This window comes from Monodelphis domestica, chromosome 4 (assembly GCF_027887165.1).
Source record: "Monodelphis domestica isolate mMonDom1 chromosome 4, mMonDom1.pri, whole genome shotgun sequence".
Taxonomy (NCBI): Eukaryota; Metazoa; Chordata; class Mammalia; order Didelphimorphia; family Didelphidae; genus Monodelphis; species Monodelphis domestica.
The window spans coordinates 183,993,271-184,017,009 of NC_077230.1; the positions used below are offsets into that span (position 1 = coordinate 183,993,271).

At 38.1% G+C, this 23,739-nt stretch overlaps 1 protein-coding gene across 11 annotated transcripts in view; it reads left to right on the forward strand.

Moving 5' to 3' along the window:
* RAPGEF4 (Rap guanine nucleotide exchange factor 4) overlaps nt 1-23,739 on the forward strand; it is a 407,942-nt gene that overhangs the window by 234,695 nt on the left and 149,508 nt on the right. For 6 of the 11 annotated variants that reach the window (XM_056794003.1, XM_056794004.1, XM_007494381.3 and 3 more), the window contains one exon: nt 3,121-3,185. In XM_056794003.1, coding sequence (XP_056649981.1) covers nt 3,121-3,185 — 65 coding nt within the window. The remainder of the gene's footprint in view (nt 1-3,120; nt 3,186-23,739) is intronic. The other 5 variants (XM_007494386.2, XM_007494385.2, XM_056794008.1 and 2 more) reach the window with 1 other exon arrangement.

Sequence of the window (23,739 nt, forward strand, 5' to 3'; positions counted from 1 at the left end):
GCACAACATTTGGCACATGATAGGTGCTATATGTGTATTCCTTCCCTCCTTCCTTTAACTTCGGCATACCTTGCCTTCAGTGGGCAGGATTGAGGAAAATACTACCTACGTCCCGTGGTCTTTAGCTTCTGGACCAAGGATTTATAATTGTTGGCAGTGATTTTTAGTTTTCTTATCTCATTATCATTTGTGATTAGTAGTTTTCTTATAAGTGCTAGGATTTCTCTGTTAAGCCCTAGAGAGGAATCCAGGGAACATAACTTATCAGGGCAATAAATGACTGCTGCGGTGCTTTTTAACAGGGAATAAACAACCCCAAAATCTTTTCTCTCTTTCCTCTAATTTTTACTGGAGGATTTGCCATTCAATTCTTTCAGTGGTTCTACTGTATGATTACTTGGAGGAAAAAATAACTGCTTCCACCTCACATCATCTAACCCACTCCTCTTCAGTTAGTGGCTCATAATTGTTCTGAAAATCTTTTGTTGTTAAGTCATTTCAGTTGGGTTCAACTTTTTGTGACCCCATTTGAGGTTTTCTTGGCAAAAGTATCACCTGTGAATTTATTCAGTGTGGTTTGCCATTTCCTTCTCTAGTTCATTTTGTAGATGTGCAAACTAAGGCAAACAAGGTTAAATGACTTACCCAGGGATTTGAACTCAGTTCTTTCTGACTCCAGGTCTAGCAATCTATCCACTGCATGACCTCACTGCCCTCTCTTTGGTTAGAGGCTCGCAATTGTTCTTGAAATATTGGGCCCAGTTCTAATGCCATCTGCCCCAAGAATGCTTTCTATCCTCTGGAAGTGATCTCTCTTTGAAGAATTCCTGTGACACTGTTCAATAGTTCCAATACCTTGCTTATCATACTCTACTTTGTATTGCAGATGGTAGTATAGCATCTCCTTGCCAAAAAACAAACAAACAAACAAACAACTCTGTTAGAGCAAGAACTGAGTTTTATTCATCATTTTTATATTCCCCACAGTTACTAGCAAAGTGCCTATATATAGTATCCCACATGTAGTTAAATGAAAAAAATTATTAAAGTACTGGGCAAACAATAAAATATTATATATGTAGATGACACAATGTGTAAGGGCACTGGATTTGAATTCAAGAAAAGCTGAATTTTAATATTACATCTGCCTCAGACAAGTTTTGGGATCCTAGCCAAGTCATTTAACTCAGTCAGGCTCACTATTCTTATCTATAAAATGGAAATAAGAACAAACTCGACCTCACAGAGTTATCTGAGGATCAAATGAGACAACAGTACTTTGCAAACCATATAAATGCTATCTATTATTTTTATTATTACTGTTATTGAGTACTTAGGTTTCAGTTGACAATTTTTAAATGAATGATGTTAAAGTAGGAGGATCTTTACTTAGTCTGACAATTCAGATCTGGGGACTCAACCTCATGCTTGTACTTCCTGTGTTATAGCTTCTGATGTCTTCAGGCTACACCCTGCCTGAGAATCTTACCTGCTTTAATTCCATCCTCTTTGGGTGAGAATTGAGGTCAGAGATTCAAGAGAGGAATTGCTATATTTATTGTTCCTCTAAGGCTCCTGGAGCTCACTGCTTTATTGTCCACCAAGACAATCATGGTTCCTTGTAATAGTAATAGAACAAAACCTTCTATAATATATATTTAGTCAATATTCAATGGAACGGGGAGCTTATTGGTTCAGGAGTTGCCTCCAACAATGCAGTGGCAACCCATTTATGCCTTTCCATCCTGTATAGCTCTTGTCAGTACCCTACCCAAATTTGCCATGGGAGTCCTCCATCATGCTTGAGACCTTCCATGCTTCCCCCTGACATTACAAATATACCAATGGACTATTGTGGCTGTCCTGCCATTGCTCATTCTTGCCACGTGACCAGCCCATCTTCTCTTCTTGTCCTGCAGTCCTTGATCATGTCTGTTATTCCTGTTCTTCTTATGATTTTTCCTTTGTTCTAAGTGACAGTTGTTTATACCTATAATTTGCCTCTCCATTACTCTCTGTGTGATACTCATTTTCACTTCTTCATTGGAAATGGTATTCCATATCTTACTACTATCTTGTAACACCAGTGGAATATTATATTTAAAAACTAGACCTTTGTTTCCAAGGAAATCTTGGATCAGCAAAGAGGCTCTGCAATTTTCTGAAAGCAATCTACCCTGCTTTCCTCTTCTGTTCAACTCCAAGCCTGTCACTGTCCATCTATATTGTCTATCCCAGTTATACATGTTCATTTACAAGTAGCATTTTTGACATAAAACAATTTACTTCACTCATTTTGTATGCACTATATTTTAAAATTATACATTGTACTAAGCCAACATACCTGATGTGGGCCTATGTCCTTTAGCTGTGTGTATTTAAGAATTGTCAGCTCACTTCTCAGTATAACTATGCCAGACTCCTATGAACTATCCACATCATTGTTTATTCTCAGAATGGCTCATTTTTACTGCTTCTTTCATTGTGTCATTCAGTCACCATGGACGCATCCAAAAGAATGAGAAGCAGGGCAGCTAGGTGGCTCAGTGAATGGATAGCCAGGTCCTGGGTTCAAGTGTGACCACAGACACTTCCTAGATGTGTGAACCTGGGCAAGTCACTTAACCCCCATTGCCTAGCCCTTACCATTCTTCTGCCTTGGAGCCAATACCTAGTACTAACCCTACATAGTATTGATTCCAAGACAGAAGGTAAGGGTTTAAAAGAAAAAAAGAATGAGAAGCAATAAAGGAGAAATAGGAGCTTCATTTAGCTGTGTGATGCTAAGCATGCCAGCAACTATGGCATTGGTACATTGGAATGAGTCCTACTTCCTTGAAAAAGTGAAGAAAACATTAGAGCATGTTAAGATGCAGAAGTAAAATACTCTTTTTTTAGTCTTACCCCATGTTCCACTCATTATTTATTTTTTAAAAGCATTTTTAAAAGTTGATACTATTTTTTAAAAAACTACCTGTAAGATCCTACCCCACTTAAAATATAAATTGACTACACCAAATTAGGTCTTTAGGTTGGTAACAGCTTTTAAGGGGCTGAAGACTTCAGTGTCACATTGCAACTTTCCATGATAATTCATGTTCTCTTCTTTTTCCCCCCTAGGGATGCCTGACAAGGAGAATGTGAGTAGCAGCAATCTCTGCTCAGCTTCTAAAAACTGTAATAAGGTAAAAAATAATAATAACTTTACCAGCAGAGAGAGCCCCTTAAGTTTCTCCACATTAAGAAAAAACTATAAATATCTTCTGCTCTCTACATCTTCCCAGCTTTGGTGAAAATTTTTTGAAATTTAAGACAAAAGGAAAATAGGAAATGGAAGATGAAAAACTTGGTTTGAGGAGTGAATGAGAAGGCAGCATATTTTACTTGTCATAAATGTGCATGTGACTAATTTGTCTGAGGTGAAAAGAGATTCAGTATGTCACCATCAAATCTGTTACCCAGCTTTTTACCCCTGGTTGGAACAGTTAGCAGTAGTACAAATTAATCCCACTTTACAGAGCATAAAGGATTGTGGTTGTTGTTTGCTGTTGTTACTGTTGTTGTTTTAGGAGGAACAACCTGAAATCTGAAATTTGAGGTCAAATGGTAAAGTCAGTCATTCAGCCATTCTCCATGCCCCCCAAAGAGGATAATCTTTTTTCTGCTTCATTTGAGGGTAACCAAGTATATTGGAGAAGAGGTTTGGGGATGGTAAAGGGAACAGGATCTAGGAGAGGACAGCTGATGTTTAGGGTTGGCTCAGAGAGAGGAGAAGGGATTTGAAGATTTTTCCCCCTTCTGTCTTCCCTCCTTAGCTATGGCTGCTCTCCCAGATTTGCTCTTGTCCTCTTGTCCTCCCTCCACTACGAAAGACCAAAGGATTTCTTCTTTGGAAGATGTCTCTCCCTTTGAACTGTTCACTCACACTTAATTCACAGCTTGGGGAAAAGATAACTACTTTAATGTCAGCTCAATCAGGGTAATACAGAGGAATAACTGACAGAGAAAGAATGGGAGAGGATAGTGGGGAAAAGGGGGTCCCTGCCTTTATCTAAAACCCTTTTCTCTCCCTCCAAGAGTAGTGGGGAACTCAGGCTTTGGCAGGCTGAGGCCCCTGAGAGATAGTTAGGTTGGCTGACCCCTTGGCCACAGTTCCAACCCAAGGCAACAGGAGTTGAGGTAAAGTCTGACAGAGATTCAAAATGCCTTTACTCAGGTTTCTCTTCAGTGAGTCTCTTCAATTGGGAAATGTTGGGGGTGGGGGAGAAGGATTTCCAGTCACAAGCAGGAAAAGTTGGGTAACCCTTAGGAGAAAGTCTTTTTCAACCTTCTCTCTTCCAAGGGAACTTCCTGCTTCTCCTCCAGATTCTAATCTCCTGGGGCCCCTCCCCCGTGGAGGTGATCAGTTCCACACACTCTTCAGCCTGGCACTTTTTCTTTATGTGCCAGCCTCTGTCACACAGGTGGAAGGTGAATGACTCAGGCTAAACCCATAACTACAATTAGTACTAAACTCACAGTCTCGTGGTCATTCAATGGCAGCATGTTTCTATACAACCAAATAATTATTATTGTTTTTAAAACCTCTGAAAAGGCAAATTAATTAAAGATGGCACCATGGACCTCTAAATCTCCATGACAACCTAGAAGTGTGAGTAATTAAAACAGAAGGAAAGCAATTAATTTGAAGTTCTAGTCAGTTTGATTAGTCTCTCAAGCACTTTACTACTGTTTGCCTCTGTTCCCTTATTACTTTTAGGTGGTAATTTTGCAGAATTGTCATCCTTCTTTTACTACTTTTTGCTATATAGATGAAATTCAGAGAATCACTGAATCTCTTTCCTGAAATCTGGCTAAAATTTTTATTAGGCTTCTCTTCTTTGCTGAGGAATGTATTTAAAAGCTTCTTAGATATTGTGGTTTCCATTTATAGCACTCCTTCTTAGAATTTTCCCCTTTGGGTCTTAGTGTTTTTGTCTTCTAAACAAGGGAGAGGTTCTTAATCTCTTTTTTTGTGAAGGGGCTCTTTGGCAATCTGGTTAAGCCTACAGATCCCTTTTCAGAATCATGTTCTTCAATGCACAAAATAAGATATGCAGAAATATAAGTGAAATTCTATTGAAATGCAATTACAAAATATTTTTAAAATAAGTCCACAAGCATGAGGTTTACAATCCCTGTTTTAGGGACAACTGGGTAACATAATGGATAGAACACCAGGTCTGGAGTCAGGAGGACCTAGGTTCAAATCTGACTCCACACACTTCCTAGCTCTGTGATCCTGTGCAAATTGCTTAATCCCAATTGCCTAGCCCTTACTGCTCTTCTGCTTTACTAAAGTTTGTTTTTTTTAAATCTGTTTTAACCCATCCTTTCTCTTTCACACATACAATGGGAATTTTCTCTCTAACAACAATTTCATGTTCTTTTCCATTGTGTCTCTCTTTTCCTAATAGATGATCCTTTTCATTGATTCTTTGTCATTAAAAAATAAACTATTTTGAATAAGATAGAAACATACTATTAACTACTGATCACTTTAAAAAAGTTAATAAGGATGAATGAACAGACATTAATTCTGATAAGGACTTTAAGGGAGGAACTGAAAATGTTTGAAACTTTATGCATTGAAATTAAGTATAAATAGTTACTAAACACATTTTGTTGCTTATACTAATGTGCCATGTTGGTTTTAACAATGGATTGCTCTTACTAACTGAAACAGTTTTGTGAGACCATATGACTTTCCATCCCACCCTCCTGAGGAGCACATCTCAGGTCCAATACATTTTTTTAACTCTACTATACAATACAGCAACATCTGACAGTTAGGAGTTATCAATTTGTCTGGTTAAGTCTTTCTTCCTTCTTTCATCTTTCTTGGAATAGAAGCCTTGTGAATATACTATAGAAGCAGTTATTATATTATCTACTTCTTTAGGGCTTGTCAAGCCAACTTAGGAACAGAGTTTATGACCTTAGTATTTGCCATTGGTATTCATTCATTACTAACTTCCTTTCTCTTCTCAAGAGAGCTGCTACCAATTCTTGTCTCTGGGGAGACATATTAGCTATATCTTGAAAGTTTTATATACTTTGCCTTGTGGTTGATGCTTCTATACTCTTCCATACTATATACATCAAGTATCCTTAATAGACCCTGAGATGTCAAAATAACCAATAGTCAACAGTTTTGGCATCTATCTAGATGTGACCAACTATGTGTTAGGGATGATTCGGAGTTAGAGATTGGTGTTCTTTCTGTGTTTTACAGAGCTGTCCAAAAATGTATTATTCTGTAATTTTGTTGTTCAATAATATTCTCACAATCCATTCTTCAGGCAGAAAGAGAATTGAATTTTTCCATTCCATGAATATAACCTTGAAAGAATTTCTATAAGCAGGTTTATGCTTATAACTAGCTAGAATGACAAAGAATCAAGATTGTTTCTTTTCAGGTGAATCTAGTGTCTCACCAGCCTCCAAGGGACCTTTGAAAGCTAGTCTTGCCACAATTGGGGCAGGAAATATTCCCCAGAATCCAGTGGCATGCTAGTAGCCATCTTACTGAAGTATAAATCACAGCACTCTGCCTTTCCTCACTAAGACACTCCAAATCAGACCACTCAGTCAACTAGCAGTTTTTCTTTTTAAGCCTTTAATATGTGCCAATATGCTAAGTGCTAGGGAAAACAAAGTAAGGCAAGAAAAACCCTCAAAAGCCCCAGTCCTTGTTCTCAAGGACCTCACAGTCTACTGGGCAAACAACATGCAAACAATTATGTACAAACAAGATATAGACAGGCTAAATTTAGGTTAATCTGAGAGGGAAGACATAAAGGTGAAGAAGGGCTTGATATGATATCTGAGCCTTTTAGGTCTTTGTGGGGAGAAGAGAGGATTTCATGACCCCAGGAGATCTGAAATGGAAAGAGATCTAAAAAGCAAGTTCCATACCATGGGCACTGAGTGACTCTTTGACTAGATGGTCTTGCGGGAGGACAATAGGGTCAGATCTTTAAGCAGAAGTTAATGTTATGTCATATTGGAAGGGGTGTATGTGTGAGAGACAGAGATAGAGTGACAGAGACAGAGAGAAACAGTCAGAGACAGGGAGACAGAGACACAGAGAGAGAAAAACATAATTGGTAGTTTTCAAAAAGTAAATCTATGTAGGTTGAAATCAAGATGTGGACTTGAGTTTGTCAGATGGAAACAAGGTTAGGGGACTGCAAGGAATGTTTTCCTCTAGAAGGAGTATCATTAAGCTTTATTTTGGAGATATTACATATGGTATCTAAATAAGATTTCTTAGCCAAGAGATAAATACACAAATGTACTAACAAATGTAGTAGATATCTAGTCTGCGATTAAGTAAACTAGTTTGCTTTTAAGAGAACTTTTCAGCAGCTTGTGTATGCTAAAGAAGGCAGAAGTAATTCATAAGCCACCTTTTAGTTGTAGAAGGACAGAAACTAGAGTTAGAACCTTTGTGTTATATTAAGTAAAATATTTCCTTGATGATAGAGACATTGAGTTATATTGATTTTTTTCCTTTACCCTCTATTACCACATATGGGATCTTATTATTCCCTTTGTTCCTCTGTTTGTGAACTTAAATAATTTACAATATAACTTCAGTCAGTTAAGTTATTCATTTTCCCTCTACTCTTGTTGGCTGTATTATATTTACTGACCCAATCTCTCCTTTCATTAAAATTGCTATATTTCTATGACTTGCCTTTTTGCTGTTCATGTGTGACTCTTCCCAACCTGATTTGGGGTTTTCTTTTTAAGGAAATTAAAATGGTTTGCCATTGCCTTCTTCAGCTCATTTTATAGATGAGGAAACTGAGGCAAATACGGTTAAATGACTTCCCAAGGCTCAGAAAGTATCTGAGGCTAGATTTGAACTTAGGAAAATGAGTTTTCCTGACTCCAGCCCCAGCATTCTATCCACTACACTACCTAAGGGCTAGAAGCAGATATATACTTTGTTTATTGGTTAGAATACTGACAGTTGATGCCAAGATTCTAGAAACTATAGCATAATTAGAAAAAAATAATCAAGAAGGGCTATAACCAGACTATATCTGGAAGATTGTGGTGATGTTCTTTTAGAGGAAATTGACAGGCTTTTCCTGATGCAGCTAGGGTTGGTCCAGAATATTTCTGGGGAAAGTGACAAATAAGCACACGATTAATTCAGGAGCCAGAACTTGAGTGGAAAAGAAAGCAACCACCTAGAACTAGGCCCAAGCTTTGGGGAAGGGCATCTACTCCTTTCTGATATCTTGTTTCCTGATCTTCTGACCTAGTACAAACTTCCCCACCTGAATATCTCCTCTCTTGAAGCCCTCTTACAGCATCCCTTCAATTCCTGGAATGAGGCTCAGAAGCTTCCTTTCTGAAGACCCAGCCTAGCCTGCGGTTTCCATTGGCTTCTGTTTCAAATGCCATTCCTTTTCTAAAGTGGGTACTATCCATCCCCAGCCCTGGTACCAGGCAAATCACTGGCAGATCTTGGCTCTGCTAAAACTAAGCACATATCAGATATCTTAGTCTGTGGTCATGGATTTAATCTTGACATCGAGGTGGTGCAAGAAGTGAAGTCCTGGATCCAGAGACAGGAAACTATGAGTTTGAATCTAGCTTCAGACACTTCTTAGACCCTGATAGAAACTTACCCTCTATCTTTGTTTCCTCATCTACAAAATGGGGCTAATTACAGCACCTGCCTCTTAGGATGAAATGAGAAGAAAGTGAGATGTTTATAAAACACTTTGCAAACCTTAAAACAATATGTAAATAGTAGCTATTATTATTAATATTATTGTTAATTCTGTAGGGTATGAATAATGCCAGTTACATTATTACAGACAGAAGCAATTCATGTTACTTGCTAGAGATGATTGGTAGCAAAATTAGGAGAAACACTAACAAAATACCTGATCCTTAAAAGGATGATGTAATACCAAAGAATTTTGGAATGCAAACAGAATGTCAAGTACATTCAGAGCCTGCTGCTAGGATTTTGAAGGAGAGCCTGCTTATCACTCATGTGAAGATTAGTTCTAATAATTCTATTGGTCCAAGCTTGTGCATTGTGTGTTGTGTAAATTTTCATTTTCTAAGTTAACCCATTAGAAAATGCAGATATGCCTGCCTCAGCAATAGCTTACCTCTCATTCTGGAAAATACCAGTGGCTTCATGTCTAAGGTGCTCAAGGACAATGTCAACTCTCCTGTCCCTGGGAAAATGTTTGTTTTGGCCTTTGTGAGTTATGTACTTTCAGGGGTGTGGGGGGTGCCCTTGATTATCTTTTTCTCCCTTAAATTCCTCTCCTTACCCCTAATTCCCCAATCCCCAACCCCAAGGGCTTGTTCCACAAGCAGGCAGTGGCTCTTTCTTTACTTCCTGAGTTGACTGCTGTGGATTGCAATGGTTGTGTTGGGATGTTGTCGTACATCTAAATACTGAGGGAAGGGAGCTATTCAAGGAAGAGTTGGAAGGTAATATTTTCAAAATCTGATTTTCTCAGTAACTGTCTGTCATGAATTTGGCCCTGCTTGTTTGTTGTTCCTAAATCTGCTGTATTTATTGTGAACTGAAATAGGGACTTATGTGAAGCCCAACTTTTTTGGTGAGAGGGCAGATAGGGCAGAATCTGAATCCTCCAGTGTGCGGGGGAATCTGTTTGGCAAGTATTTGCACATTCATTTGAGTGGCATTAATGTTTGTATGAATGTTAATTTGCATTTCTTCCCAAGGTTAGTTTTCTTAACAGAGTACAACAAAAATAGAGTCCTGTAATGTATACAAAACATGTGTTACTATTCAAGTTATTACTATTGAAGTTTAACTTCAACTGAATTCCACAACATTTATTGTTTATATTATTTAAAGGCAAGGACAACAAAAATTGTTTTTGTTTCAAAAACTGAAGTAACAGATTGCTTATAGATTGCTTGAGGGATACAAATAAATTTGTATGGCCAGAGGAAGATATGGCATTATGTAAAAAAGAGGAAGGGGAATGGAAGTGGGAATATGAGGGAAGAAAAAAAGGTGTCAGTATAGTATAGTGGAAAAAATACTGGCTCCAGAGGACCCGGGCTCAAATATAACCTGTAACATTTATATTTAAAGTTGTGTGTGTAATCTTAGTCACCCCAATTCTCAGTTTCCTCATTTAGACTAGATGACCTCCAACAGCAGCAGTTCCTGACTTTTTTAAAAAATGGTTATGGATCTGGTGTCCATTTTGCTCAATTTAAACCTAGCTATTGAATGTTAATTATAGCCATACTTCATAAGAAGGAAATATATTCTACTTTCCCTTTCTACTACAAAACTGTTTCTGATACTTAAAAAAAATCTCATGAATAAAAATATGATTAAGCAATTAATTTTTTAAATTAAAAACCAATAAATAAAAATATTCCCAGTTCCATTCCCCATTCTTGGCTCCCCTGCCCCACCCCCATCTTTTCTCCAGTATCCTTCTAGCTGAGGAATGAATAATTCTTCCCTGAAAGACTGAGATCTTATTGCTGATTTTAGAGTTACAAATAGTATATTTCTGTCTTCAGAACATTTTTCTATAGAGACTTCTTTTTCTCAGTTGTTAGATTCAATTGATTACAAGTGCAAAATATAGAGTATCATTTACTTTCAATGTATTTGCATCTTCCTTGCTCTTATTTTGAGAAATTGAGGCCAAACTACTTGTAAAGTAGGCTTTATTCAGGATTGAAGAATGCAAGGTTTCTTGGATCGAGTAAATTAATCCAATGATTACATCTTTTGATCTAGATTTAGTCTTTCCTAGTATTAGCTCTGCTATTTGAATGTCAGGAACTGCTGAAAGAAATCTTAAAGTATTATCTAGTCTTTTTTTTTTTTAATACCTCTATGGAAAACTATATTAAACGTATCCAAGGATTATAGCGATTTATCTACATCAAAATTGCCCTAGAAGGAAACTAAAACCATGATATGTTCCAGTGGTGTAGAATTCTGATTGACAGTTCTTTTAAAATGTCTAAATCTTTCTTATTGTGATTTGAGCCTATTCCCTATTGTCTTATATTCAAAGAATTACTCACAGACACTCATAAAATATCTTATATGTGGCCTGAGGACTATTAAGATCCCCTTGAGTCTCCACTTTCCAGACCAACTTCAATTTCTCTAAACTTTGTTCTATGATCTATTATCCAAGCTTTTAATCATTTTAGTAGTCCTTTCTTTCCAAAGATGCCTTCAAGTAAAGGATTGATTTATCCTAAATAGGTAGAGAGAATTTGCTCACATGTCCTTTATATCAGTGGTGTCAAATTCAAAAAGAAATGTAGGCCACCCTATCTTACACAGGGACAACTAAGTGGCATAATGGATAAGTTCTGGGTCTGGAGTCAGGAAGACTAATATTTTGGGAGTTCCAATCTGGCCTCAGGTACTCACTACCTATGTGACCATGGGCAAGTCACTTTTCCCTGCTTGCCTCAGTTTTCTCATCTGTAAAATGAACTCAAGGGTTTCTGAGATCCCTCCCAACTCTAAATCTATGATCCTAAGCCTCATCTATGCATGGAAACAAAAGTAAGGAGGAAATATGGGGTGAAATTTAGGAGCATATGTGAATTAACTTTACATCCATTGAGTCTTTATTTCCTTTCAAAGAAATGACAGGAATTTTCCTTAGATACTTAATAAATTTTGATTGATTGATTGATTAGATGTGACTAAAGACAAATGCATCCTCATCCATTGTCAGCATTCATGTCTTCTTAGAACTGTTTTCAGGGGAGAGACTTGGTTTCTTTTGTTTGTCAGAAGTTTGAATTAGAGGAGGGGTGCTCTATCCCTACCCAAACACAGTCTCTGCTTCATTATTTTCTAGAGGAGAGATGCAGATGAAGGTGAAAGTTGCTTGAAGATTGTTTTTGTCTGTGCTCATGCAGGTGAAGTTTTTCTTGTGGATTGGCTTTTAGACTAGCCAGCATTTTCTTTTTCTCCTTTTAGTTTGCCAACAACAGTCCTGGCATTCTACTGTGTAATCTAATGGTTTTTATCACTCATTCTGTAGTGGCCTGAGCAATAGCTGAAACGTGCCTGGCAATCTGTGAAATGTGCAGTATATGGAAGGCAATGTGATGATGAGGCAATGGAATTATATTAGAATAGGCCATGTTTATATGCTGGGGAACAAATCCTCGGTAAGATAGTTTGAGATGTAAAAGAACATATTCTTTAAGGGGGAGAAAATAACCAAAACTTTCCATTGGCAATCATCTCACAATAACGTGATGTTTTTTATATTCTATAAATGGACTTAACAGATAGGCTTGACAAATTTCTAAGTTTTCTTCTCATGGGGTCTCACTTCAAGTCTACTCAATTCAGTTCAAGAAATTAAGCTTTACTATGTGAAAACCATAGTGTTGGGCCTCAGTCAACCAAAGATTAAAAAGTGAATCAGGCCCTGTCCTCAAGGAGCTTATAATCTACTTGGGATATAGAAATGTTAATAGCTAAAGAACCATTTGCCCTTGTAACCTGAATCATGGAATAATATGCTAAGAAAGTTAAGTGCTATCTGCCCCCATCTCCATTCTATCTTGCTGTCTTTACCACAGGTTAGGCTGTGGGAGACCATCTAGTCTAAATTCACCATCTCAGGACATTTTGTTAGCTTTTAAAGTCTCTTAGATTGCTATTTGGAATTAGGTTTGTCCTTGGTGCTGACAAGGGTCCCCCTGAGGACTTGATCCAATTCCCTTAGGTTCAAAGGATTTTAGAGGAAGAGGGAATCAGAGACTCAGACCCCATGGGGATAGTACCTTACCCACTTCACAAAGGGAGAACACCAGTAAAAGGGCATTTAAATACTTACCATGTGCCAGACACTGTGCTACGGGCTGAGTCTATGAAGAAATACCAAAAAAACTATGATCCCATTCTTCTAGAAGACAGAATATTTACATATTAATGAAATGTAGAAGGCAATCTGAGGGAAAGCACTGAGGGGCGAAGGGATAAAAAGGAATGACTCAATTCTCCTATAGAAGGTGGGATTTGAGTTGAGTTCTGAAGGAAGAAAGAGAAGAGGCCAAGGCAATGGATCATGGTCCACCATGTTTTCCAAATATGGAGGACAACCAATGCACATTCACAGTTGAGAGATAGAGTTTCACTTATGAAGAAACCAGAGTTGCCAGATTGTTGAGTGTATAGAAGAGAATCAAATATAACACATCTGGAAAGGCAGAAAAAGGTCAAGCTTTCTTGTTGATTCTATAAGTAGTGGAGAGCTACTGAAGGGTTTTGAGTGGGGGGGGGGGGGTGACCTGGTCAAACTCGAACTTCATGAAAATCACTTTGGCAGCTAAGTGGAGAATGGATTGGAGCGGGTGGAATGAAGTGGAATGGCTTGAGGCAAATAGAACAATTAGAAGGCTATTGCAATAGTCTAATCAATGAGTTTTCAGTGCAGATTAAAGCATACTTTTCACTTTCTTTTTCTTCTCTTTTTTCTTTGAAGCATGGCTAATATAGAAATATGGAAAATCCACATGTAAAATTGATATATCACTTGCCTTCTCAAGGAGTGGGAGAGTGGTGAGAGGGAGGGAAGGAATTTAAACTAAATGTTAAAATAAGTTAAAAAAGAAATTATTATGGTTGTGGCTATATGAGTGGAGAGCAGAAGGCATCTAGAGAGACATTTTAAAGGTAGAAATAACAAGATTCAAACTTGTATATGTGGGATGAGTGTAAGTGAAGAGCCAACTTTTGTTTTTTTGAAAATTTTATTTAATTAGATGATTTAGAATTGTTCCATTGTTACAAGACTCATGTTCCTTCCTTCCCCCTGAACCCCCTCCTGGATCTGACATGTAATTCTAGTGGATTTAACATGTGTCACTGATCAAGACTTATTTCCATATTATTAGCATTTGCACTAGGGTGACCTTTTAGAGTCTGCATCCCCAATCATATCCCCATCAACCCATGTGATCAAGCAATTGTTTTTCTTCTGTGTTTCTTTTCCCACAGTTCTTCCTCTGAATGTGGATAGCGTTCTTTCTCATAAGTCCCTATGCATAGTTCAGGATCACTGCATTGCTGCTAGTAGAGAAGTCCATTACATTCGATTGTACCACAGTGTATCAGTCTCTATGAACAATGTTCTCTTGGTTCTGCTTCTTTCACTATGCATGAATTCCTCCACTTTATTATTCCTTTGAGCACGATAGTATTCAATCACCAACATATACCACAATTTGTTCAGCCATTCCCCAATTGAAGGGCATCCCCTCATTTCCCAATTTTTTGCCACCACAAACAGTGCAGCCATGAAAAGAGCCAAAGTTTTGAACCTTCACTGATAATAGGAAAATAGGATGAAGAAAGAGCTTGAAAGACATACTGAGCTGAGACACCTACAGCATATCCAGTTTGAAGACCCGTGATCACAAAGCTAGTGTTTTTCCCATTACCCTACTCCTGCCACAGAACTATAGGCAGTTATTCATTTGAATGTCTAAACAGTATGATTAACTCAACCAGAAACAAGGGGGAAAAATCTCTGAGTGCTTATCCAGGGCTCTAATTTGATAGTTTGGTCATAAACAATATGAGGAAACCACACCCGAAACTTCCTACAAAGTTCACAACAAAGATGAACTAGGTCTAGTGGTCACTCTTGTCACTTTAAAGCAATGTACGGAAAGAAAGAACATGTCCAGGGTTGGCTAGAATGGAAAAACCTGGGTGCTGGGCCAACAGCACTGAGTATTGGATCTTGGTTTTTGCATCTGCTTTCATCAACTCCTCTCTTTCAAATAGGACATCTACATGGTACAATGGATAGAGTCCTGGCCCTGGAGTCAGTAGAACCTGAATTCAAATCTGACTTGACACCAGCTGGATAACTCTTGTCAAATCACTTAACCCAATTGCCTCAGTTTCCTCAACTGTAAAATGAGCTAGAAAAGAAAATGGCAAATCACTCCAGGATATTTGCTGAGAAAATCCCAAATGAGGGTCACAGAGTCAGACAAGACAGCATGCACAAACATATGATGGAGTATTACAAAACGTAAAGTTTTGTTCAAAAAGTTTAAGAAAAAAAAACCCACTCAAAAGGAGGCAACACTCCAAGTGTTAACATGATAACTTTATTTATCCCCTTTTCCCTTGATGGTTTTGTGCATTCATGAAACACTTGGGCTCCCTCTGGTGGTGTTAAAGGCAATTTTTCCATTTCAAATATTAAATCTAGGGCTTTACCATTGAAAGGAATCTTTAACTAGACTGGTTCCAGAATTTCAGAGTTGGAGGCGGCCTCAGAGACCACCCAGTCTCACCTCCATTCCTGGACTCAACTATCCTCTCCAACACACCTAGCATTCCCACTGACCAGTTCAGTTCCTAGCCTGGACACCTTTGTCTAAATAGTATAGTACATCAGTGCAGCTTTTGAATACTTTGATTGGGGAAAAAATGTCCCATACTTGTGAGGGTATCTATAGTTTTCCTTGTGGAAGTCCATCATAGAAACCACTTTCCTAAGTTTATAGCTGTGTATACGACATCACGTCATGCCTGTAGTCTTGCAATAGCCTGCCAATGGATCTCTCTGCCACAAGAGTCTCTTTCATCCTCCACCTAGCTGTCAAAATGATCCTCCTAAAGACGGGGACTGATCATCCCTATCCCCCCCTCTCCAATAAACTCCAGTGTCTCTATTGCTGCTAGGATCAAAAATGAATTCTTCTGGTTGGCATTCAAAGTCCTCCATAACCCGCCTCTCTCTACCTTCCAGGCATCTTATACCTTAGCCCCTCTCCCCACACTCCCCTTTCTAGGTAGCCTGTGCTACTTGACCCTGGCCTCACTGCTATTCATCAAACAGCATATTACATCTCCTGAGTCTGGCATTTTCACTGGATGTTCCCCAGCATTGGAATGTTCTCCCTTGTCATCTTCTGCATCCTGGCTTCTTTCAAGTCTCTGCTACAATCCCACTTTATAGAGCAGTGGTTCTCAACCTTTCTAATGCCGTGACCCCGCAATACAGTTCATGATGTTGAGGTGACCCCAAACCAAAAAATTATTTCGGTGGCTACTTCAAAACTGTAATTTTGCTACAGTTATGATTCAGGATGTAAATACCTGATATGCATTATGCATTCTCATTGCTACAAATCAAACATAATTTAAACATAGTGATTAATCACAAAAACAATATTTAATTATATGTTGAGAAATATTAATCCAGCAGGAGGCAGCCTGAGCGCTGGGGTGGGAAGTAAGTCCTGCCTGGGGAGGGGGTCCACAGACGCTGCCTTCTTCCTATCATCTCCCTCCAGCTCGAGCTGAGCCTTCACTTTGCTGGGATTACTTGGCTCCATTATCTGCTCCAGGACTCATTCTTAACCTCTCCTGAGCCAGCGTCCACGTGCTCTCTCTGGGTATCTGTTTGAGTCTGGTCTCCAGGCAGCAGGGTAAATCCATTGCCCCTCATAGGGGGAGGGCTGCTGATAGGTAACTAATATTAGTACAATGTGCGGGCAGCAGGGTCCCCATTCTTTCCGAGATCTTGCTGTAAAGTAGCACAATTTCTCAGTGGCTAAAGCCATTGGAAATATGTATTTTCCGATGGCTTTAGGTGACCCCTGTGTTTTGGTCGTTAGACTCCCACTGGGGTCGTGACCCACAAGTTGAGAACCGCTGTTCTAGAGGAAGCCTTTCCCCTTTCCTTTTAATTCTGTATCTTTCTTTTGTTGATTATATCCAGGTTATCTTGTACATAGCTTGTTTATATGTCCCTATTTGCATTTTCCATTAGAACATGAGCCCCTTGAAGCTAGGACTAAAGTACATCAGCACAGTACTGGCACATAGTAGGCATTTTATAAGTGTTTATTGACTACCTGAGTGTATAGACTAAGAGGTCACCAATCTAGTTAGTGGCTGAACTGGCTCTAAAGCCCAGATCTCCTGGCTGTGAGCCCAAGTCCAAGCCAGGCAAGGGCACTTTTAAGGATGTCTAGGAGTGGTTTTACTGGTCCTTAGGTGGCATACTAGCCAATATGATTGAGACAAGTAATACATACAGACAACTGGGACAGTGCATGGCTCTGACCTGTAGCAATGGAGCTAATAAAAAGGGCAACCAAATTCCCATTGAGGCAGGGAGCTAGTATGGTAGAGGGAATGGGAAGGAAGGCTGTCCCTGATTACACCTTGGGGGGAAAAAGTGCTGGGAAATGTTGAAATCTCTGGAATCATCCCTAGTGGGCTTTCTTGGTAGCAACTTAGATCTCAGCTTGACTTGCCCTCTACCTGTAGGCTTATGTACTCCCTCTAGATTTATTCTGTTAATTACCTAATAGTCCTCTGATCCTCAGTTTTCCCAAGGTAAAATTGTAAAGTGAGAACATTAATGCCATAAGCAGCAAACAGGAAGGGGGATATAAAGTATTTTCATAAATCACAAAGCACTATTATCAGTGTCAAATATTATTGTTGTTACAGGTATTGTTGTTACTACTATCATTACTACTTACCATGCAGCATGGTATTGCTGATTTTTTCATTACTACTACTACTACTACTTGCTCCCACTACTACGGAGCTGGGTAGAGTAATGTAGGTGTGAGGTGGTACGATGGATAGAGCTCTGAGCCTGGAATCAGGTTGATTCATCTTCTTGAGGTTCAAGTCTGGCCTCAGACAACACACTTCCTCTGTGACACCAGCCAAGTTACTTAACCCTGTTTACCTCAGTTTCTTCATCTTTAAAATGAGTTGGAGAAGAAAATGACAAATCATTCTAATATCTTTGCCAAGAGTCAGACACAACTGAAAATGACTGAACGACAGCATAATATAGATGTCATGGATAAAGTGTAGGTGTAAAAATGGATAGGATAAAAATAATGGGTAAATTTCTGACTTGAAGTTAGGAAGACCTGAGATAAAATCCTGTATCATATATTTCAAATTTGTATGACCCTGGATAAGTCACTAAACTTCTCAGCCTCAGTTTCCTTATCTGTGAAATGGAGATAATAACTTCATGAGATTGTTAAGAGGACTGAATGGGATAACATATATAAAAGGCTTTGAAAACCTGAAGTTGCTAAAATTGTCAGCTATTACTTCTACTACTACAAAGAGTCCTCAAATAATTATTCTCCTTGGGTCCAATTTGTCTCTTTCCTTTCACCTCTCAATTCATCTCTGCCCATGTTTCTATTTCTTCTTCCTTTGTTTTCTTCCTGAACTCTTACAACTGGGCTTCTAGTCTGAATGAAAAGAAAAATCTTTCTTCAATGTCACAAGTATCATTTCTTAAGAGCCAGCAAATTGAGTGGCCCATTTTTCATCCTCATTTTCTTTCACTGTTTTCTTAGAGTTTACATAATTCGTATAGTGACAGTTACCAACATCCAACCTGCTATTATGCTTTTTTCTTCCAAATCCATGTTTCCAGAGCTGGCCTCTCAAATTCATTGACTGTAACTCAAATGAGTTCCAATTCCCTATCACCTTTTGAACATTTCTAAGTAGAATATTTACCATTATCTGAAATTCAATATGCCTAAAACTGAATTCTTTCTAATCCTTTTCCAAAAAAAATCAGTTGCCTCTCTCATCTTCTCCATATGGGCCAGCAAGCAGTACTGCTATTATTTTGTGCATTCTGGCACACCATCTTCCACATCTTTCCACCATCTTCTACATTTTTAAATAAGCCTGAACCAGTACTTTACCAAACTGCCTCTTTTTTCTTTAGTCTCTTTATTTTTATTTTTTGGTAAGAAGGCTAGGTGTCATAGGAGAAAGAGTCTGGGTCTGAAATCAGGGAGATTTATCTTTCTGAGTTCAAATATGACCTCAGACACCTACGAGCTATAGGACCCTGGGTAAGCCATTTAACCATGTTTGTCCTGGTTTCCTCATCTGTAAAATGAACTGGAGAAGGGAATGGCAAACCTCTCCAGTATCTTTTCCAACAAACCACCAGATGGGGTCATGAAGAGTCAGACAACTGAACCACAACAACAATTTTTTGTATAGAACCTATGATTTCATTATCTGGTATTCTTCTGAAGAGGAATTTATCTGTGAATGCAGATCAGGACCTCCCTGCAGCCTACAGCCTCAGAGAGTTACCTCGGAAAACAAGGGGTACAACAAGAGGAAAACAATGATTTGAAGAGTGTGGACTCAGGTCTTCCTCACTGCAAGGCTAGCTCTTTAAGCCCTATCCCACACTGCCTCTCTGCAGAGACGTATTTACTTCAGATCCCTTGTTTCAGGTAATGGATTCTAAACTATATTGAACTTGAGTAGAATCTCTTTCTGAAACAACTTATAGCTGAGGAAAGAATGGAAAAGTCTATTTTCTATAACATGAAACAAAGCTAGGGAAAAAATTCTGCACCCTTATTTTATCCCCCAAAGTTTTTTCCTGTTTGCTTATGTCAGTTGGGAGAGAAGTGTGTGTGTGTGTGTGTGTGTGTGTGTGTGTGTGTGTGTGTGTGTGTGTATGTGTGTTTGCTACAGTGGAGTTGAGAAGCAGCATTAATATATAATGGAGAGGAATAATGTATAACTATGGATGTCACTTAACTTGTCAGTGTCCCAGAAAACTAAAACAAAAAGGTCCCAGGGAGTTGCCCTTTGACATCAGTGTAAGGAAGAAGAGAAACAGATTTTTGCACATTTATGTATCACATTCTACATGCCAGCACTGTACTAAGTCCTTTAAAAATATCACATTTACCAGAAGGAATTATAGATGAAATTTCAGATCTAGACCACTACAGAATTGGTATTTTTGTATCCTCTCTATCTTTAAAATGGACATCCATTTCTTCTTAGCCTCTATGCTATTTCCTTAAAGACTCTATCACAAAGAAAGAAGGTTAGAGTTTGAATTAATGATGACAATCAATAGGAAATAGTCTTCCAAATGGCTATTCACATTCAGGAATGGACCTGGCTAAAATGCTAGCAAATTATTTTTGGAATGCCAATTTTCTATGATATTTTCAGGCATATTAGGTTTTTTACGCAAAGAGTCATGAACATAGAAAGTTAAATAAGAAAGAGATTAATTTCTTTCATTTACACCAGACTTTTTATATCTGAAACTTTGCCATCTTCTTCTTTTCTACAGTTCGTGTATAGTATATATTGCTTTACTTTGCAGCCATTCATTATGCATCCTAAGATGAATGAAACATATTCAGTTCTCTTTGATCCTTTTGAATTTTATTAATGTGGTTAATATCTAGTGCCCAATGAATCTAGAGAAACAAGTCTCCAAACTGTACTCCTGGCTTTCTCTACAGTGTCATAGAAACCTCTTCCTGTCAAAAGCTCTGAACCATCTTACACTGGAAATACCCTCTACTCCTGCAAGCTTGCCCTCTGATTGGCTAGTTCCTCCCAGAACCTCTGTTTTAAGAAGGATGCCCAGGCTAGCCATATCTTCATTCTTCTCCAAGCTATATTCTTTATTTTCTAACCTTTCATTCCTTCTTGCCTTCTTTTCTCCCTCTCCCCAACCCTTTTCAGCTTTTTTTCTTTGATGTATTGTATTGGGGACAATTAGAATACTCCTTGAGAGATGGGACCATATTTCTTTCTGCTTATATTTGATTCCCAGTGTTTAATACAATGCCTGGCACATAATTACTTAATAAATGCTTGTTGACTTGACTTGAAGGAACCGTCTATTTTCATTATCTACATCCTGTGTGCCCCAGCAGGAATATACCATATGTCATCACAGCCAGTCCTAAAGAATTCAGGACATATGCTAATTATAATTAACAGTTAAAATATACAAACTTCAGGCAATAAAGTGGCTCAGTGGAGAGAAAGCCAGGCCTGGAGGCAGGAAGTTCTGGGTTCAAATGTGACTTCAAATGCTTCCTAGCTGTGTAATCTTGGGCAAGTCACTTAACTTGAGATGCTTAGCCCTTATTACTCTTCTGCATTGGAACCAATAATTAGTACCAATTCTAAGACAGAAGGTAAGAGTTTTTAAAAAATACACACACCCACACTCTTCCAGGGTACAACTCCTTTCTCATGTTAAGGAAATAGAAATAAAATAGAAACATTTATTGCTTCTTGAAAGAGCAAAGCTAGCAACTTAAATCATGTAATGATTCATACCAATCTGGCTGAAAGTTTGAATAAAGGAGCTATCAGAAATCTAGTTAGAAATAGTTGCCTCTTTCTTCAAAGACATCATGACAGCCTGTCCCTAATGGTTAACATTTGCCTCTTGACTTTCTTCCAAAATAGAAATGTTCCACAAATTCCATTGTAGTCTCTGGTTTAAGACATAATTTAAAAAAAGAGGCTTTTTTGAACATAACCTTTAAATTCTTTCTCTGCACAGTAATAGCAAATATTGAAGGCATTTCTAATCATTTGAAATGATTCATAATAAGCTGAAAACACTAAAGCAAAAGTGTCACATTTCTCAAGTATGCTTGAAATGCCTTCTACTCAAGCTTTAAGAGTTCATGACTTTTAAATTATTTATTCATTTTAACCAGTTTCTTTAAGCAAGAAATCTGCCAGCACCAACCAATGCAGGCCTGTGACATTTTTTTAAAATATATTTTATTTGATCATTTCCAAGCATTATTCGTTAAAGACATAGATCATTTTCTTTTCCTCCCCCCCCCACCCCCCATAGCCGACGCGTAAGTCCACTGGGCATTAGATGTTTTCTTGATTTGAACCCATTGCTTTGTTGATAGTATTTGCATTAGAGTGTTCATTTAGAGTCTATCCTCTGTCATGTCCCCTCAACCTCTGTATTCAGGCAGTTGCTTTTTCTCGGTGTTTCCACTCCCATAGTTTATCCTTTGCTTATGAATGGTGTTTTTTTCTCCTGGATCCCTGCAAGTTGTTCAGGGACATTACACCGCCACTAATGGAGAAGTCCATTACGTTCGATGATACCACAGTGTGTTTGTCTCTGTGTACAATGTTCTCCTGGTTCTGCTCCTCTCGCTCTGCATCACTTCCTGGAGGTTGTTCCAGTCTCCATGGAACTTCTCCACTTTATTATTCCTTTTAGCACAATAGTACTCCATCACCAACATATACCACAGTTTGTTCAGCCATTCCCCAATTGATGGGCATCCCCTCGTTTTCCAGTTTTGGGCCACCACAAAGAGCGCAGCTATGAATATTTTTGTACAAGTCTTTGTGTCCATTATCTCTTTGGGGTACAGACCCAGCAGTGCTATGGCTGGGTCAAAGGGTAGATATTCTTTTGTTGCTCTTTGGGCATAGTTCCAAATTGCCCTCCAGAATGGTTGGATCAGTTCACAGCTCCACCAGCAATGAATTAGTATCCCTATTTTGCCACATCCCCTCCAGCATTCATTACTTTCCTTTGCTGTTATGTTAGCCAATCTGCTAGGTGTGAGGTGATACCTCAGAGTTGTTTTGATTTGCATCTCTCTGATTATAAGAGATGTAGAACACTTCTTCATGTGCTTGTTAATAGTTTTGATTTCTTTATCTGAGAACTGCCTATCCATTTCCCTTGCCCATTTATCAATTGGAGAATGGCTTGATTTTTTGTACAATTGATTTAGCTCTTTATAAATATGAGTAATTAAACCTTTGTCAGAGGTTTCTATGAAGATTTTTTCCCAATTTGTTGTTTCCCTTCTGATTTTAGTTATATTGGTTTTGTTTGTACAAAAGCTTTTTAGTTTGATGTAGTCAAAATTATTTATTTTACATTTTGTGATTCTTTCTATATCTTGCTTGGTTTTAAAGGCCTGTGACATTTTTTAAATGAAACTAGAGAAATAGTCAACAATGCATAATTTTTTACCTAAAAATTAGGAAAGTGATTTTTTGTATTCTATACTATATTTAACTAGAATTTATTTTGCTTAAAGTGCTTTTCAAAATATATACTAAAATGTTAGGTAAAAAATTTACATTTTCATATAAGACTGATATTTTTTGTGTTTCTATGATCACGTACGTGACTATTGTTATTTCTTTTCTTCTAATCCTGTCAGATATACGCTGGGGCCAAAGACTGAATACTTCCTCTTCTGATCATTCAAAAGGCTATCTTAAATTGAATAGAATTTTACTACTTATTATCTAGTTTTTGCCTTCTGTTCTTTATAATGCCCAAATCTTGCTATATCTGCTGTTCCAGCATGGATTACCTATACTATCCTTCTACCCTTCTAGTCTAGTCAGTTATTGGTTCCCTCTGTGTGTTTTTGCTCTGCTATGTTCTTCCTTTCTAGGAATACCTTCCTCTCTTCTCTCTGCCAATCCACATCCTGCCCATCTTCCCAAGTCCAGGTCAAACCCATACCAATTCATTAAACAAATATATTCAATAACTCCCTCTAGGCTATGTGAAAGTCAGCATGGCATAGTTGATAGAGAAATATCCTCTGAACTAGGACAGCCTGGATTCAAGTCCCACCCACGATATACATAATACATGGCAATCATTAAGCATTCCTAAATGCTTGTCAACAAGTCATTTCATCTCTCAACACTCCAGACAGTTTTCTAAGACTATTAAAAAAAATACCACAGTTACTGATCTACTCTTTAAGAGGAATTTCCTGATAAAACAAATGTCCAGGAAAAAAAGAAAAAAATGTGCAAAAAGTATTGTGCAAGAAATTGAAGGAATTTCAGAG